The following is an 18328-nucleotide window of genomic DNA, read 5'->3' on the forward strand; positions in this document are numbered from 1 at the left end:
TTCAAAATCATATTCTAGAGTATCGTTGTATCGCGAGCTCATTTCTAGTTTCGGTATTTTGTATCTCCTGCGCCGTTACAACAAGTACGTTTCGCAATGTGCTGCGCCTGCTCGACTGCGTCTTTCACATGTGAGCAATGAAGTTGCTGTAGGAGCACTGGATGAATAATTGCGAAGTAACGCACGTGTGTAAAAAAATGTCGCGTTTATTTACATTTATATGCGCGCGTGTGTTGCTTGAAGCATCTGAGAAAAGTTCAAAGGTTCTGCGCGATGATGTAGCTCCTGCGAGACAGAAAGACGCGGCGCGCAGGCACTGTAGGGAGCTTACTTTCGTTATGTTGGCGCGCTGTTTGCTGCCTCGGAAAACGTTTTCTGTTTGCTGCCCTGAAAAAGGCTATGGAAGGATTTACTCTCTGTAAATAATTGCGGGAAAAAACATTACAATAAAATGCATAAAAATATGGGAGATACATAAGTCTTGTGTTCAGGACATTTTCAATATGAACAAATTGGAAATGCTTAGATTTTTATGCTGATATGCCTGTAAACAAGCCTGATACTCTCTGTACTTGCGAGTTGCAGCACGCCGAAAAAACACATGAGACTTCTTTTATATTGTACACGTACTTCGCCCTGCTGAGCTTCCTCCCTTTCCGAAACGTGGATGGGCGGAAGAAGCTTTGCAGGTCCTTGATTTTCAGGAAACCGTGTCTGAGCACAACCGAAAGAGGAGGGTCCATTGTGGCCTATGCACCTTCGCTTCCGGACAGCTTTTTGCACTACTCAGTTCGTACCAAGGCTGCGGTGGGGGCGCTGGTGACGGGTTTTTCCGCAGCGCCACCTGGGCAGAGTCTGAGGTCTATAGGGATGGTAGGGGAGCACGCGAACCCCTGGAGGTGTCTCAGGTGATCACTGGCTTCCTTAAGATGTAAATTAAAGCTGCACATTGCAGCCAGCTCCGTGGCATTTATGGAGGTCCCGCGGCTAAACTTCTTGGAAGTAATGACACCTGTTGATGGAATCCACGCAGCTATGGCAGATAATTCAGTTCTTATGGAGTCGTCAGTGTATATATGTGACTACGTTTTGTGTGGCAGCAGGAGATGGTGTTCCAGCTTGATAAAAATGCGCGAGGCGTAAAAAAATAATCAAGAGCCCTCGGCTCAGTGATCAGTGGCGTCTACATGTGCATTTTCGTAGGCCACAGTCGGCAATACTGCGGCGCGCGAGGTTGACGTTGTGTGCAGCGCAAAGAAGTCGTTCTGTAAAACGGTTGCGTGTTCGCTTTGAGTGCGCCAGCCACTGTTGCGGCAGATGTGCTCAGAGCCAGAGGAATCGCTGAAGCCAGCAATTTTGTTACATCCCATATTTTAGAAGCAGCGCTGCGTATCATCGCACCGTTCGTAGCGTTTTGATGAAGCAGTGCAATAAAATTGCGCTCCGAAATCCCCGGATTATCAGCGTAAGCGAATAGCTGAATGCTTCGAGAAAGTACTTCGCTTCTGCAAGCAGCACGATCGGCTTTTTGTTCATGTTCTGTGCAGCCCTGGCGCAAGTGTCAGATGGTTTCGGAGCGAGCTTGCGAAACTTACGAATTGTGTGCATGGATGACAGAAATGAATTTTTAAAAGAACACGTATGGACGAAATGCCGAAAAAAATCAAGCGAGAAGTGTTCTTTCGTAAAATACTATCATATGCTGTGCTCGTGTACGGCACAGTGTAAAAAAGATCTACAAAACCTTAGCAGACTGAATTTTAATATAAATTAACTAGCTTGGTCATTGGTGCTCACTTGAAACACGCTTTCGCTAAAAATATGAAACAATAAAAATTGCCAATACGGGAACAGCAGTATCAGAAACAATTGCATTGCGACAAAGATGGCATCCTTCAGAGGAAAAGTTTGGGCTAAATCAATAATGGTGTTTTGTTTCCTTTTCCCGGTGCGTAGATCACATTTGCTAAGTCGCGCGCAAACCAGTATCATATTCTGCTGGAATGCAGAAACAGCAATGCCAAGGCTTACCGGAAACGCTGTGGACCAGCCAGTGGAGTGCCATCCTTGAGCCAATGTACCACTGCAGGCAAGAGGGAGCGGAGGGAGCAACGAAGCGTGACGTTCCCCCCGGCTGCGGCGAGAACCTTCTGGCGGGTAGCTACCTCTGGAACGTCTTCAGGAGCAAAGAAGCGTTTAGGCATCAGCGTAATATCACCTTTGGCCCAAATTTCCAACCAATCCAACAAGACTGGTATCCTCGGTGAATGATATGGTTAATATCAATCAATCAATCAATCAATCAATAAATCAATAAATCAATCAATCAATCAATCAATCAATCAATCAATCAATCAATCAATCAATCAAAGTGTTTCTTAAAGTACCCAGGAACAACCTCGAGCGTATTGGTGCTGGCGCACTCGGCAAAACGATGCACAGGAAAAACAGCGCAAGCCCCCACACATATACACACGTACACGAGTGCGCGCGCACGCACACAAAAAGAAACATCAATTTCGCGAATATAGATTGTAACACAGCATAAAATGTGTACACGAAGAGAATACAAAGCAAAAGGGGAGAAACAGAAAATGATTATAGAATGACGGAACACACAACAGATATAAGAGTTTTTGTTAAGTTATTGAAATTCCTCTGCAACTCCTTTCTGGAAGGTATTAAAATTAAGTACGAAGATATCCAGGCACTCAGAATGGGCGCTATATGTCGCCTGCAGTCTAGATACAGGGTCACAAAAATCGGAAGGCTGAAAGGCGCGCTGTTTCCTTGTGCTTTTCTTCGGAATGTAAAAGCGCACATTAGAAAGCAAGTGCCAGCAGCAGATATTTCCACGTATTAATTCACAGAGAAAAAGAACATCTCATTTGTTGTGTCTACAGGTGAGGGTAGGTAATGCGAGAGTCTCTGTTAGCTCTATGAAGATGGGAGGCTTTTGACAGAATTGATGTTGAAATATAGATGTGAACTTTTTTTGCACTTTTGAGAAGTTCACAATTTGACCTACAAGTACCGCCCCAAACGACGGAGGCGTACTTAGAACTCGAAGGCATACGCTCTCATATAAAGTTACAAATGGCCCAGGCTGTTAGAAGTCTCTCGTCACCCGACATACTGTCCCGAGCGTTCGAAGCGCCCGCTGCCTCGTCTGTTGAGCGTGGGGCGACAAAATCAGAGCTATCGAAGTACACTCCAAGGTCCTTCGTTCCCCGAGCTCTTGGCAGGAGAACGTCTTTAACGCTATAGGGAAATAAGGTCTTGTTAGTCTTCTGCGTGAAGCTTACAATTTTCGATTTTGGTACATTTATGACCAGCTTGTTTCCACCGCACGATGACGCCAAATTCGCAATGTCCGTCTGAACAGCGCTGCAATCATTAACATATTTTACCACTTCGAAAAATTTCGCGTCATCAGCATATAACAAAATTGACGAGTTTTGAATGTGTTTGCTTTTAAAGCAGAATTAAATATACAAGTCAGCAGATGGAACAAGCAAGACCGTGTACGTCTTAATCAAAGCAAGCGGAATGTCATCAGGTTCACACGAAAAAGACGCTGTTAAGCGTTTGATGCTCCTAAAAACAAGTTCCTCTGAGACCGATCGACTTGAGTCCAGAGAAGGGTGATTGGAAATCTCACTAACTCCGTCACTGTGCCCTTCAGCGTACACAGACCCGAAGTGTATAGGGCGAAGGCGCCTGCGACATGTGGAACAGATTGACTGTAGCCACTAAGTAGAGGAATATCTTGTTTCGTATTGTTGGATGACTGCCCACGAACGTGCCTCCAGAACGATTTTTATTTTTTAGAAGTACTAGCTTCCACATGTGCTATATGGATGGAATGATTAGGCCTGTAAAGGCGCTCAGACCCTGTACATTTTGAAACATATATGCCAGTGTTCCTGATTCGTACGCTGTGACTTTCTATGAGCACAGTCTTGAAGCTTTAAGGCTGTTTTCAGTTCAACAGTAAACCAATGGGGAAATTTAGAACGTTTAGCACATTTTAGTGGTGTGAAGTTCTTCATTCGATCGTGAAGAATATTCGTGAATACTGTGATTTGGTCATTAACATCTCTTAGTTCTATGACTGAGGACTAGCCCGCATTATTAAGACATTGGTAAAGACGCACGTAATCTCCGCGTCAGAAATTAAAAGACCGAGGTACTGCTATATCCTTTAATCTACTGCTACTATAGGTATGGCGAAATGTAAAAAAAATATGAAGCGGGGGATAATATTTATCGGGCATGACAAGGGGAAAGCGCCACAGGACACATTCACAGCTTCTGCGTTACTAATGCATATGCCTAGTACATTGCCACAAGAGTTCAGAATATTGTTAAATGGGCACAGAGATGTAAAAGATATAAAATCAAGTAGCGAGTTGCACTTGCCCCAATGAGTAAAACGAATGGGTTTAAATTTCACCAGTTTGCCAGGAACTGCCAGCCGTACTGAAATTACCAATTATGAGTACTTGATGGATGACACCGCTAAGCTTAACTGCAGAAATGCCGGCTTTCTGGCACACGTTACAGGTAAATGCCTGCTCACCCGCCATCAGCAGCTCGAGGTCGTTCTCCGGTCACGCAATACCCTTCGCGTGTGCACGTTCTCCGCAAGAAATCGAGCAAAATAATTGCTCTTTGCCGAAGAAAGGCCCGGAGCACAAAACACAGGTGTCCTCAGAATAATAATAATAATAATAATAATAATAATAATAATAATAATAATAATAATAATAATAGATCACCCTAATGTTTGACTTAGGTGTCTCTTGGTGGCACTCGAACCTGGTCTGAACCTATTCTGTAGTTCCCCCAGTACATCATTTGTTTCCGCCCATGTCGACAGTTGTAATTTTATGGTCTGCGCTGCCATTCTGTATAGCACCGACGTTAATGTAACTGGCCTGTACGAGCTCGTCCTATCCTTATAACATTTGCCTTTGTAAATGAGGTTCACCTTGCTTTCACAGCATCCAATAAAATTTTTCTTCCTTTTAATCACTTGTTGAATTAGTCATCATTGCTCTTTGAAATTGCAGCATTGCAGTTAGTACCTTGCTCTTTGGACCGAGGTTTTAGAGCGCAGCTCTTTGGCGTCCGTTCCTGGGTTTCGCGTCGTCGTCGTCGTCGTCGGCGTCGGCGTCGTCGTCGGCCTCGTAACCAGCTCCGCCCCCCTTTCATCCCCCCAGCGCTAGCAGCGACCGACTGATACCGCTGGATGCCGCTGACGCCGCTAGAGAGTCAAGATAACGTGACTGCATAGAACACCGTCGCCGCCATGCAGAAAGAGGAGGAAAGGGTCCCCCCCCCCCTGTTCTTGTGTGGCGGATAGCTGGGGTTGACTCACTATCGCCGTCAGCGGCATCAGTCAGTCGCTGCTATCTCTTCCCTCCTCCCTTTATCGTGTTGTCCGCTTGCTGCGCGCGCTTCTGCCCCCATCGTTTGCCGCTGGGTGTACACGCCGCCCCCCTCCGCTTCCGCTTACTGCTGGTTGCTCTCGACGGCGGCGATGAGCCTCCGCTTCGGCGGCGCGAACTGCAGGGTCTTCTCGGCGGCGGCGATGAGCTTCTGCTTCAGCCTCGCTTACTGCTGGTTGCTCTCGACGGCGGCGATGAGCCTCCGCTTCGGTGGCGCGAACGGCAGGGTCTTCTCGGCGGCGGCGCTTAGCCTCTGCTTCCCCCACGGCTGTGACAACCTCGCGAGGCACTTGTATAGATCTCGTCTTTGAGAATCAAGCATTGGTGTACCAAGTCGAACATATATCAGTCTATTTCTCCGACCACAAAGCTTCCTTCATGACTGTCAAGAACTGTTAGTGGAGTCTTTGTTAAAGGAATACGTGTGAAAAATAAAAAAAAATTATGTGATAGCGCATACATGTGTTGCTCGATTTCTTTGCCTCAATCTATCCAAAAGGTGAAACAGCTTATTTGCTGCGCTCACATTTCGCATTAGGAAGTAACGTAATCGTCGGTAATTTTTTTTTATTAGCTGTAATGCGATTTGCGGCATCGGGTCCTGCGGCAGTTATTAGGGATATTTCCTTCGGCTCTTATTATTTTTTTTTTTTTGCGGTAAAAGTGTTCTATGGTAAGTTTCGATCTCTCATGCTTCCATGTTGACGCTGGATTTGGTTAGGTCTGAACTACGCTTTTTTTTTTTTACCGAAGTTAGCCCTAAGAGTGTCTGTGAGGTGCCGCGGCGCATCGTCTCCTTCGAAGATGTTACCGTATTCATCCCTTATAGCCGTCTGCAAATTTTTAATTGGAGCTCCGCGTGTCCTTACATGGTTCTAGGATCTTTCTGGTGCGCCATTGTCTTGTTTGCAAATGTTATGCACCCAACGTTCACTTATGCGTTTGATTTTAGCTTGCATGAGCTCACTCGCCACCCTTTTCTTTTCTCGGTATTTGTTCTTCGTGTAATCCGAACTTCTTGGCTTCTCGATGATCCCTAGACGCCTGCTTACGCTATTCTATAACTTCATTTATTTCCCTCTTCCACCACTTACGTGGTTTCCTCTTTCCAATCCAACAGTATTTTTTTCTTGTCTTTCTTATCTCCTTCTGCATAACGACTACCAATTGCTTATATTCCTAAACTGTTGTAGGAAACGCCTCCGTTTTCTTCTTTATTTGGACAGAAGAAATCCCGGGTGGATAGATGGATTCTATGAGCGTCCCCTCTGGAACGGGGTGATGGATTGCGCCACCAAGATCTTATTATATTGCCTAATGCGCTACCCGTGTTAAAAAAGAAAAAAAAAGAACAGCTAATTATTGCCATAACGAAACTTCCTGAATCCTTATTGTGGACTTTGTTTTTGTACGCCTCCGTTGTTTGACGTTTCCCTACTTTTCTTCCAGCAGTACTTACGCCAGCGCATCTGGTGCCACCTTCTGTACCTATGTGAAACTTTCGGCAAAGTTTCGTGACCAGAAAGAAAGTGTACAAGATCCCGGCCTAATAATACGTTCAGCATACGGCGAGCACTCACGGACTCGCGTACAACCCTTGCACTGGGCTGACCGATCAGCGCGTCCGTAATTTGAGGTATGGCACGGGAAGAACACATCGGTCTTCTGTGACATAACAAGAAAACTGCGCACCACTTGGCGCGCGTTTTGAACGCTACATAATTAATTATATTCTGCGTGTTCAACAAACTGAGCCTGATAGTGTTGATGTACTTGGTAGTTATCTCATAAAATATGAAGAGAAACGCCAGGTGAAATTTATGTCTCAGTTCTTTTTGAAATACCGTAATTACTGTGAACACACATCTGTTACCGCATGACAGAGATGAAGCATCTATTGTCGTTTCCGTCGATTTGAGGCTGAAGTGCGCTAGCTGAGCTAATTGAACCGTGCACTAAATTGTTTCTGTGCTGAGCTGTAAGCATTGTAGCTGACAGTTACGCTTGCGACCTTACGATGTTGAGACTCGATTCATCTTTGCAAAAAAGTACTATCGTAAAAAAGGCATTTAGTCCAAGAAAGGCTTCTGGCTACGTGCTCGAATTATCCGGTATAAACTTTGAGTGTAAACTATAACACACATGCACGCACGAACGAACGAACGCACGATGGGACATGACCGCCTAAGCTATGGAGCTGCACGATATATAAAGGACGCCGTAGTGGCGATTTCTGTCTGAATTTTGAGGAAAGCTCTGAAAACGAGTAATATATTTTGCGTTCCATAGCAAATTGTAAAAAAAGAAAGAAAAGAAAACATCAAGCCACTATTATGTGTCATCGTCACCACGCTGTGGCCTCCAAGTTTTCACATTATAGACCAAGGGATTAGCTGCTGAGCGTATTTACTGCTTTGGATATGAGGCCTGTGACTTTAAGAGACCAAGTTTCACGAACAATATTCCCAAGCAACAAGTAAAACTCACAGGGATCTTGATTCTGGACTAATTGGTGCTTAATTAAAAAAGCACATTGGGCGCCCCCGAGGATATGGGTAACACACAAGCCAGGAAGAGCATATCCGATGCCACCTATAGATCATAACTGCTATTGCAATATAGTCGCGCAGTTTTGCATGGCAAACTCTTTGGCGAGCTCGCTACCATGACGCCATGGACGAACTTGTTTCTGCCAATAACAATTATTAGCAGGTCTGCTGACCTTGAGCTGATGCAAGGGAAGCAGATCTTACCTGGAGGCTCAGCCTTGATTGCCGTAGGAGTGAGCCGGTTAACAGGGTAGCCTGCCTTGTCCGTGCCGACAACCTAGGAGTAGAACAATAATATGCGAGGAGTTCACACTGACCCTCGTACCTACTAAAGTGTCTGGTGCGAAGGATTAAAGTTGGGCACTAGTTGGTGCGGTGACTCCTTCCGCCGAGCACAGACAGCCTGTCCACATTCGCTATCTTTGTAACACCGTACGCCGGCAATCTGCACTTTGCATTCCCTGCCAAAAAAAGTCCTTTGGCCGCAACATTCATACGGGGACGCATTACCAGTGAAACTTTTTAGGCTGCATACATGGTATGCATACATTTGCTGCATACATCCTTTTTAATATGGCACCACTATGCCGACACATGTGCCGCCGTGGTCACCGCACTGCCCCTGCTCTCATTATTAGTCAAACAGGATTTAAAACAAATAAAGCGCATGAAGGACAACTTGCTACACTAAGGGCACTTGCTAATATATATATATATATGAAGTATATATCCAAATTTATGTGGTTCTATTTGGACCCAAGCTATTAAACTCATTTTTGGAAGTTGGCGGAGTGCTTGAAGCCTGCTTCACCTCCGCCATGGGTCGGTCTGCTATTGATTGCACTATCTCCGGGATAGACCTACTCACTCCTGTCCACGTGGTATCCCCCTGGGAACACATGCGGGAGATGAATGTAGGAGCTAGGGGCAAACAGCTTCGTTGTATGATAAAGGCTGGGACAAAACGTTCGCCAGCGAGCTTCAAGTGCTTCAAGGAAAGGTGCCCATTAGCCATGTTAGAGGTGCAAAGGTTTCACACTAACGTCATAAACATATCGCAGATGCCGGCAGGCACGTACTAGCACAACTGCTCTTACGTAAGATAATTTGGTCAGCGTTCGGGAGCTCGTCACGCAAGGTAGCAATCGGTATCACAACGCCAGAACTGTCGCGCCTTCGGAGGACGGCATTTAGTGCAAGAAATCTTTATGGTTACGTGCTCAAACCACCCCTTACCAACTTGGACTGTAAACCATAATTTGCATCGTTTGTGGGTGGCAGCCATCTTTTGCCGGGGGCTGCGGGAACAGGCGGAACGAACGACCAAAATAGTGATCAGCCCTTTCCTCTCGCATGTTTAGCGCTAGTGTTCGATCGGCATGGCTTTTTCGTCAGCTGCCCCGTCATCAAGCACCCAGTCCTTGCACTGGCCGTGCCGATAGATGGTGAATAGATCGAGAATAAGTAAGCTTACTCTGAACGCTGAGAGTAAAGAAATGTGGTCTGTACGCAACGTGATGCGACAAGCTATATAATTCCGCGTTCACTTCGTTTTTTCCTTATTTCAAGATTTAGTGGCTCATGAGCAAATACAACAGGGAAGTCCTGCGCACGCTGACATTACCGAGCTTCCTCCAGCGTAGGAAGTCTGAAAAGCAAGTGGCTTTTTGTAAACCTCACCCTTATGGCTTTCAACATACTTCTGGTTTGCTACTTGGACGTTCGGAATGGATGACCACGTTGGATATTTAAAATATTATTTTCAGCAGTTTTTCGCTTTCTGCACTGCAAGAACACCAATGAAGAGAGGAGTAAAGGTGCTGTATTAAGCGCTGCAAGACGGTCTTCTCACCTAAATTGCCATGCAAATTTTAATGTATTGCAATGATCAGCTTCACTCAGCCTCTAATTTATACTATTGCCTTGTTTTCAGAACATTATTTGCAAAAAAATTTTTGAGGTATCACAAAAAATCATCCATGATGAGCGTTACGGTCCTTAAGTCATGCACCTTGTATGATGTAATGTTTCAAAAACGATGAACTGAAAATTACTTGATACGATGAATTCGTTGGAACGGAAAACACGCAGCTACTCTGAAGGAACGTTTAAAGCTAGCACGCAACGCAGGTGAACCACAAAGAAGAATGAAAGGAAATCACACTGTGACTATACGTATGTGTTAGCCTCCATTCGCTCGGTGGTTGCACGAGAGCGACTATATATCTATTTCTCGTTATATGTAAGTTTAGTGCGTGCTTACCAGGAACCCTATCAACGCCACAGCGGTCAACGATCTACCAAGCTCACACTTGACTTTACGGAGGCTATTCACAACAAGAAATCCAAGATTGATATATCTTAATTGGGTTTTATCCAACTGAGCGAAAAACTTTTTCACAGCGCTCTCGAAGCGTTGCACGGAGACTACTGGAGCAACATATGCATTTATAAGTTGCAACGTGCTAAAATGTAAACTGCATTTTTGGCAATGTCGAAAAGGTTTACCGTGGTATACCATTTCTAAATAGAGAGCGTGAGAAGTGAAAAAGAAAAATTCACTGAAGATTACGATACTATCTAATGCGAAATTTGATCGCAACTCTATACGTGTTTTGATTTCGCGAGATATTGACAGGCGTGGAACGCAAAGTGTTCCAAAGGGAGCAAAGCGTGGCGCGCCTACCTCGCTAATAGGGAGATCGCGAGAGAAGCGCGTGGGTGACGCGTGGTTGCTATTCATAGCAGCCGCTGCAGACAGACGTCCGCTCATGCAGCCCTTTGTTTCTATAGAGATGACGCGCGCTACTCTGGCGCCATATCGTAGTCTTCGCCGCCGCACAGCCCGTCTTGCGCGGCACTACGGTTGTCTTCTCGCGCTTTCGTTCCACCAACAACGAGAGTGGCCTTTCGCCGCGGGGAAGTCGTGCCACCAGTGTCAGCGGCGGCAACACCCAAGGGAGAAGTGGTTCGTGAGAAAGGAAAGGTTGGCGTTATCTTCTGCAGCCCTTGAGGGAGCACGGTTCAGCGTGTTACGTTGAGCCTTACTCGTAGTCGCTCACCATTGCCTTTTGCAAAAGCAGTGATCCCTGTCACACACGCTGGTGCCGCGGACTGAGCCCAGCAGCTGACGCCGCGGACGAGCGCAGTCCTCCCAACCTCACAGCCCCCTACAATCCCCGGCCTCGGAAGCGCAAATTATATCGCCCACGCGGCTGATGATGCCTAGGCCGCCGGCAACTCTACGCATGGCAAGGCCGTATGCCCTGCGCTCCTCTTCCGCTTTCCGCCTCATGGTTCCACTGCACCGTCCACCTGCGCTATCGCGTTTCTTTCATCTCCCGCTGCGCTCCGCGTTCGCCTTTATTCCTCGCGGCGCGCGTTCAATCGGTTACGCCGACGCTCGCCGCAGGAATAAGTGCAGAAGAGCTGCGCTCTAAAACGATTGCAGGCTAACCATACTCGCGGACGACTTTATGTCACAATGAAAGGAATGCTATGGGTTCGTGGCTGGTGCACATGTGTTACCGCGCCAAGTAGTCTGGCAGCATTTGACAGTGCTTTTGGTTGCTCGGAACAGACGCTGAGTCGACGCAGCTTTCACGTGCGACGGTTTCGCGTTTCCCTAGACGCGGGAGGGAAAAGCCGCAAAATAAGTAAACTTTTGCACTCATGGTGTGTTTTGTCTTGTTTACCTTTTGCTAATAAGGTGTTTATGTTTTGTCTTCCCCGGCCTACACTACCGTGGATTAAAACGTGGCACTCTTTGCAGAAGCGCTCTCACTTGTACGCGCTTTGCCTTGAAAGCCTGCAGCCTTGAAAGCTGCAACAGGAAGGTCTGAGATGCCAAAAGGTGGTGTGGAAGAGTCTCCGTTTCATAATTAACCTACTTGTTTGAAGTCACCTGAGGAATTTCCATCTCCAAGCAAAATCCCTTTCTGTTCGCTGCCTGAAAGTGCTCGAATTGGCTGGGTGATGGTAATATAGGCGGCAGCTGATAAAGAATGCGGCTCGTTATCAGTGCAGCCTTCAGTTTAAGCATAGACATAGGATTGTTCTCCCAACGTCCACCTGCCATTCGACGAAGTTCGCTGACCTTCCACTGATGCAGCCACAGCGCTTTCAACTGCGCGTCGCCAGAGCAGCTTGCTGTCGATGGTGATGCCCAGGAAGCGAACACTAAGTTGCACGACGAATCCGATGACCTTTATTATTCAGCGACAGGCAAGTTGACTTGTGCCTCATTCCCGGGAAAAGCGTGAAAGCAGATTTTTCCGCTGATAAAAATAGGCCAAGCGTCGATAAGTGACAATCGATGACGGAAATTGCACCCTGGGTGATGCGGGCCGAACGTTTCTCCTGTTACCCCGAGATCCAAATGCAGATGTCATCTGCGTAGATGGACATTTTAACAGCCGTCCAACCTACCTTCAGTGCGTCTGGAAGGGTGGCCATGGCAACTATAAAAAGCAAGGGAGGACATTTCCTTGTAGGACGTACGCCGAGGGAAATGCGTCGCTTTTCGCTCATTATATTTCCGAGCTTAACCTGAACATGTCACTCTCTAAGAAATTCATGGACGAAGCGAAGAGCATTTCCAGAGACACCCAGGGCTTGGAGTCCATTGATGATGCCAGTATGAAGCGCACAATCGTATGCTTTGGCAATGTCCATAAAGATAGCGAGTGTCAAAAGGGCGCATACGTGATGGTCGACACTGCGCTGGGCACTAAACCGTGGGCGATAGCCGTTCATACGCGATGGCAGTCTATTTCCTTGCTCAAGATACCATGTTAACCTCGTACATATTAGTCGTTCCATCAACTTTGATACCCATGATGTTAGCGATACTGGCTGATATGGAACATGGTTCTCAGGATCCTTTCCAGACTTGAGCACTGACACCATTCATGCTGTCTTCCACGTTACAGGGATCTCTCCTGTACTCTAGACGCGATCAAATATGTCCCGAAGAGCTCGCCTTCGCTCGCATGGCAGATTTGTCAGCATTTGAATGTTGATCAAATCGGGATCCACAGCACAGCGTCTTTTTTATCTGCTAAGCGCCAAATGGCGTATCCATTCCATGCAATGATTAAGATGGCAGAGGAGTCGCCATTCCCGCTGATCTGCCAGATGTGTATACATCTGCAAAATCTTCTGCAAGGGTTGGTAAATCTCTTCCTTGCTTTAAAGCACGTGCTTCGAATGGCCTGTGTGGGCGAATCCTTCCGGATAGGCCATTGATACCTCCTCATATCCTTTTCATGTGAGTAAATGCCGACAAGCTCTCACAGAAAGCAGCCCACTGAACTCGCCTTAACCTTTTTGTGTGACGACGGATGACAGTGTTTATCCTGTTATATTCAGTTTTCGCAGACGGATTTCCCTTCTTTCTCATTAGTTTCCACTCCTCTCTCCTACACCCTACGCAGAGATTCTTTAGTTTCAGGTCAGGAGTAGGAAAATGGCCTGGCAGATTCAACACTGAAGTAGCCACTCTATTGCTCCGCAACATATCTTCGAACAGCTCACTAGGGCATTCATCCAACGCTTCTCTGTATGTATCCCACGGTATCACAGTACAAACTTGTCGACCAGCATTCTGCAGTCCGATGATATTAGTGAAAATTGGAAGTGGTTGCTGCCCATCCTGTCTGGGGCCGTTGTCGATGATACCAAAAGATCCGTAGAGTTTAACACGAGGTCTATGACACTCCATTAATCAGGTGGCCTGAAGAAAGTCGGTTTGCCATAGTTCGCCACACATAAGTCAGCAGCATCCGCGGCAGCGACAAGTTCTTCGCCGCGCAAATCTACAATCTTATCTCCCCAAAGGTAATGATATGCGTTAAAACCCCCACAGATTATTCTAGGCGAGGTCCTTTAAAAACGGCTCTATGGAGACCTTTCTTCGTGGACTTACATACACCGACACCACACTGAGTTTTCGGTTTTCTAGGCACACTTGCACAGCTGCGACTTCCAAGGAGCTAGAACAAAGGTCTTGCACAGGCAAGGTGACGTGAGGTATTTCGCGCCTGACGTATATCACTGCACAGCCATTTGCAAATGAAGGTATACCCGGACTGCCGTGTCTGATGTACCCCGGGATCGTCCTTTCATTTGGGAGACCAGCCTCCGAGAGTGCTAGTATTGGTATAGGCATGTCTTAAAGGAAAAGGCTGAATTCGCACAGACGCTGTAAAATACCGGCGCAGTTCCATTGCATTATTAAGGGCACTTTTGAACGGCGGAATGAACCAGGTGGGCGAGAAAGTGCCGTTACGCTAATGACGGTATGCGGAAGTAGAGCAGAGTATTACTGACTGAAGAGCCAGCACTGTTTCCAGCATATGCTTCGTTGAACTCGCAGGCATTTTCCCGACATGTGATTGTAGTGCCGTGAACAAAGCGCGTATCACATGTTTGCAGTTTTCCTGCTGAGGGCTTCCAACTGGTACTTGAGGTCGGTTCACTGCGGCTGCATAGGTGCGTATTTCGGACTCTTTTGGAACATGTTCTACTGCGACGTGGACCAGTTGCGTTTGCTCAATAACTTCTCTTGACGGTGTGAGACGCGCGAAACTAGATGCGTAATCTGTTTCCAAACCACTTAGTTGTGGCGCACTGGGCCTATGCTTCTTGTTCGATGGTGCGCTTGCATGCTTTGGACCCAGGACAAACACCTTATTCCTTCGCTGAGCGGCTGTCCTTGCTGGACATCGGCCGTAGATAGCTCGATGATCGCCGCCGCAGTTTGCACACATAAAATTGTCTTTACTTGCACACGTTTTAAAGCCATGAGGTCCCCCACAGATCTCACATCTGCCACGACAGTATTTAGCTACATGTCCGACGCGTTGGCACTTAAAACAGCGTTGTGGTGTCTCCACGTAGTCGACAAGCTCATGTCTGGTGAAACCAAGGTTGATCTTCTCCGGGCCTTCAGAATTTAGAACAAATGTGAGAACGACAAAGTCAGCGCGCCTCGACTCCCATTAAGACGACGAGTTTGGGCCCGACGGATGATTCTTCTCGCATGGAATACTCCCTGAGGTCTCAGGTAGGTGAGCAGCTCTTCATCCGAGTACCATTTTTGGACTCCCCTAAAAATGCATGTGTTTTTCATGTAACTGTGTGGAACACGGGCAGATATGGCTATGCCACCGATATTCTTGTTCTCTAGGACATTAGCTTGTCTTTCTGTCTCTACATCCAAGAGCAATGCTTCCTGCGCCATGAAATGGCACTTGACTGAGGTTCCACCGAGAATCGTTTCAATCTCAGAATATAGGACAGTAGGGTTCACTTGCCCTAAATTACCCCCTTCTGACGCTGCAGTGATTACCACAGGAATGCCCACCGTCCTGTCGCTACGATGTCGCACGATTCGGAAGCCAGCCTCGTTTAAATCTAGGTCTGAAAGGTTCGCCTCGTCGTGCTCCCGATAATTGTTGATTCGTCCTCAGATTCCTCAGTGTCTTGTCGCTTGCAGTCGGGCAGGCTTGTAAAAAACCAGCTGGCGATTCTGACCTGGTGTCACCCCTTGAGAGGTCGTGGCGGAGTGCTCGCCGGTGCCAGCTTCGGCCCTTCTAGCACCTTGTGAGGCGACGGCTGGCGCAGCACCCCTCGGTCTCCGGTACGGAAGGTATCTTTTCGAGTCGTGCGACGTCTTGAACAGTTCGGACCAGTAAGATAACCAGAAAACAACAAGAAATGCAGGCAGAGCTACTTAGACAGACAGCAGCAGCTTTGTCGTCTTCTTTCTCCAGCATAAGAAATCTGCATAATTGCACCATTTAACATTGCCACTAAGGGTGTCATATATACATAGTGTAGCTCGCGATCAATTTGGCGCTAAAGAAACACCTAGAATTCTAAACGAACAAGAATCAGAGAGAGAGAGAGAAGTCATAAGAGAAAGGCAGGGAGACTAACCAGAGTGAGCCCGGCAGGCTACCCTAAACTTGGGAAAGGGAAAGGGGATTGAAAGAGAAGAAGGAAGAAAGAAGTTCACTATTTACACTGTTGCACACACAAGCGTTCATCCTTGAATCAGTTACAGGAGGTACGCTATACAGGCTGGTGCACTTCAATAAGCGCACCAGTGCCTTTGTGGCCTCGCACATAGCACAGGCACTAGGTCACGGGCCCAAAATCGTCTGCTGTATGAAGGGCCTGTCGTCTAAGTGTCCCAAAGCTGTCCGAAGGGCAGTCGTCTCATGTTCGTAAGTGGGGCAGTCACACCAAATATGTTTGGTCGTTCGTTCGACCCCAGATGTGCTGCAGTTGGAACTGTCCGCAATTCCAATTAGGAATGAGTAGGCGTTCGTGAAAAAAAAACAACTCTGGCAGGCGGCACGGTGATGTTTCTTCCCGTCGGTTATAATCAGGTAGAAGCTGTAACCTCATGTGTGGGTCCGTGCCATATATGTGCTAGTTGGGGAACTCCGGTGGGTTCCATTTTCCTATGGGCAAGACCGCCGAGGTGCGACGCTGCATCCGTTCTCGGTATCGAGGTAATTTCACATTCACCATGTGCCTCACGGGCAGCTTTGTCAGCCCACTCAATGCCAGTGATGCTGCAGTGCTCAGGTAGCCACTGAAATACAACGTCGTGGCTTGTGTGCGCCACTTGATGGTAGCGTAATCGTATCTCTGCTACCAGTTGTTCATGTGGCCAGCGGCGCAGAGTTGATGAGAGTGATTGAACGGCTGCCTTTGAGTCACAGAGTGTAGCCCAGTGATTTGGTGACTGTCGCTGCACATACAGCACTGCGCTACGGAGGGCCTGAAAGCTGGGACCCTGTCGATGTCGTGACGTGGCTGATCTTGAACTTCTTGTAGATTGACACCGGCGGAATGACTACCGCACTAGTAGAGCCGTTTAGAGTCCAAGAACCAAACTTCCTTTCCCATACAATTTCACAAATGTACTCGCTTTGGAACATTCTCGCTATTGGCTTGTTGATGGTCATAGTGGCAATTGGAAGCTGTTTCTGGCGTGCCTCGACTTAAGCCTTTAGTGTGAGGTAATTGAATCGAAGGTTACGCGCGCGGAACATAGTCTTTCATTGACGTGGCACTGCATATCGGCACAAGGTATTTACGTTTTAAGAGTACATTACACCCGTTACATAAAGTGCACGCAGGTACAGTCAAACACACAAGTTTACAGACCATGGTATCTCAAAAAACATTTAATTTCCGAGCAGCCTGTAACAGCAGTCGGTAAAACCGATCACGCTATTCTTCACATATACTGGTAGAGGTTATAGATGCGAATACTAGGATGTCTTCTGAGGCTGAGCAGATATTCAGATTTTTCTAGGACTTCGTGTTCCGTAAAATTTTGTGGTTGACTGTAACTACAAGAGTGAATTCGAATATTGGCGAATTATGGGGAGAACGAATCAGTGAGGCAAGTAGAATAATTGAAACAGCCGGATGAATTCTCATTGCATTCAATTCAGTTTCATCTAAATAGTTGGGGTACATTCACGGGATTGCGCGCAAAAGCGATTCGCAAGAGAGTATTAGTTATAACTAAGTTCCGCATCGTGTTTTGCTTGAAGTGAAGCATTGTTTCTATATTATTCATTCCTGTTCACTGTCTCCGGTGGCAACGTCTCAACCTGTGCAAAAAACAGTGTCAGAAAAATACAACCAACGAGCAGGAGGCAAACACCAACATGCACTGCTCATTGAGCTTATTTCCGGGTGCGGGGAATCACGGTCACGGCCGCTCTGCGTCCGCTAATGACGCTGCAGTTAGTGTCTCTTTCACATGCTTTGAGTTCAGAAGAACGCAGTCAGTTGTGCTTGCGGCAATTTGTATCTGTGTTCACGAAAGTTTTTTGCGCTAGGAGTGTTCCTAAAAGCAAATTTCAGTCAATCTTGGCGCTGACACATATTAGCGAAGGGGGCTGGACATTGGCAAGAAGCCCTTACCAGTCTAAAGCTATGTCTATACCAGTTTAAAGTATACCAGTATACCAGTATACTGGTATACTGGTATACCAGTATATAAAGTATACCAGTCTAAAGCCTATATCTATAGCTTATGAACTCGCCTAAAAAGCCTTCGATCGTTTTAAAGGCGAAAAAAAAAATTCGACAGAGGCACTTAAGACTGCTTGCTTGCGGGAATGCGAGAGGCACTTAAGACTGCTTGCTTGCGGGAATGCGAAAGCACTATAGTCGCTCTGGTGAATTTTTTTTTTCTGCGCGTTCCTTGTGCGCGCAAACTCTCGCCTGCGTTTTAACTGCACTTCGGTGACGCCAAATGAAGATGAGCCAAGCGTCTCAGCGCGCTCGCTTGCC

General features: G+C 46.9%; 1 protein-coding gene across 1 annotated transcript in view; it reads right to left on the reverse strand.

Annotated features, from left to right (window-relative positions):
• LOC142568338 (hemicentin-2-like) overlaps positions 1 to 18328 on the reverse strand; it is a 125517-nt gene that overhangs the window by 71898 nt on the left and 35291 nt on the right. The window contains exons 5-6 of the mRNA XM_075678344.1: positions 8207 to 8279; positions 2032 to 2176 (exon numbers count right to left, since the gene is read on the reverse strand). Coding sequence (XP_075534459.1) covers positions 2032 to 2176; positions 8207 to 8279 — 218 coding nt within the window. The remainder of the gene's footprint in view (positions 1 to 2031; positions 2177 to 8206; positions 8280 to 18328) is intronic.

The sequence above is a fragment of the Dermacentor variabilis genome, unplaced genomic scaffold, assembly GCF_050947875.1.
Source record: "Dermacentor variabilis isolate Ectoservices unplaced genomic scaffold, ASM5094787v1 scaffold_18, whole genome shotgun sequence".
Lineage (NCBI taxonomy): Eukaryota > Metazoa > Arthropoda > Arachnida > Ixodida > Ixodidae > Dermacentor > Dermacentor variabilis.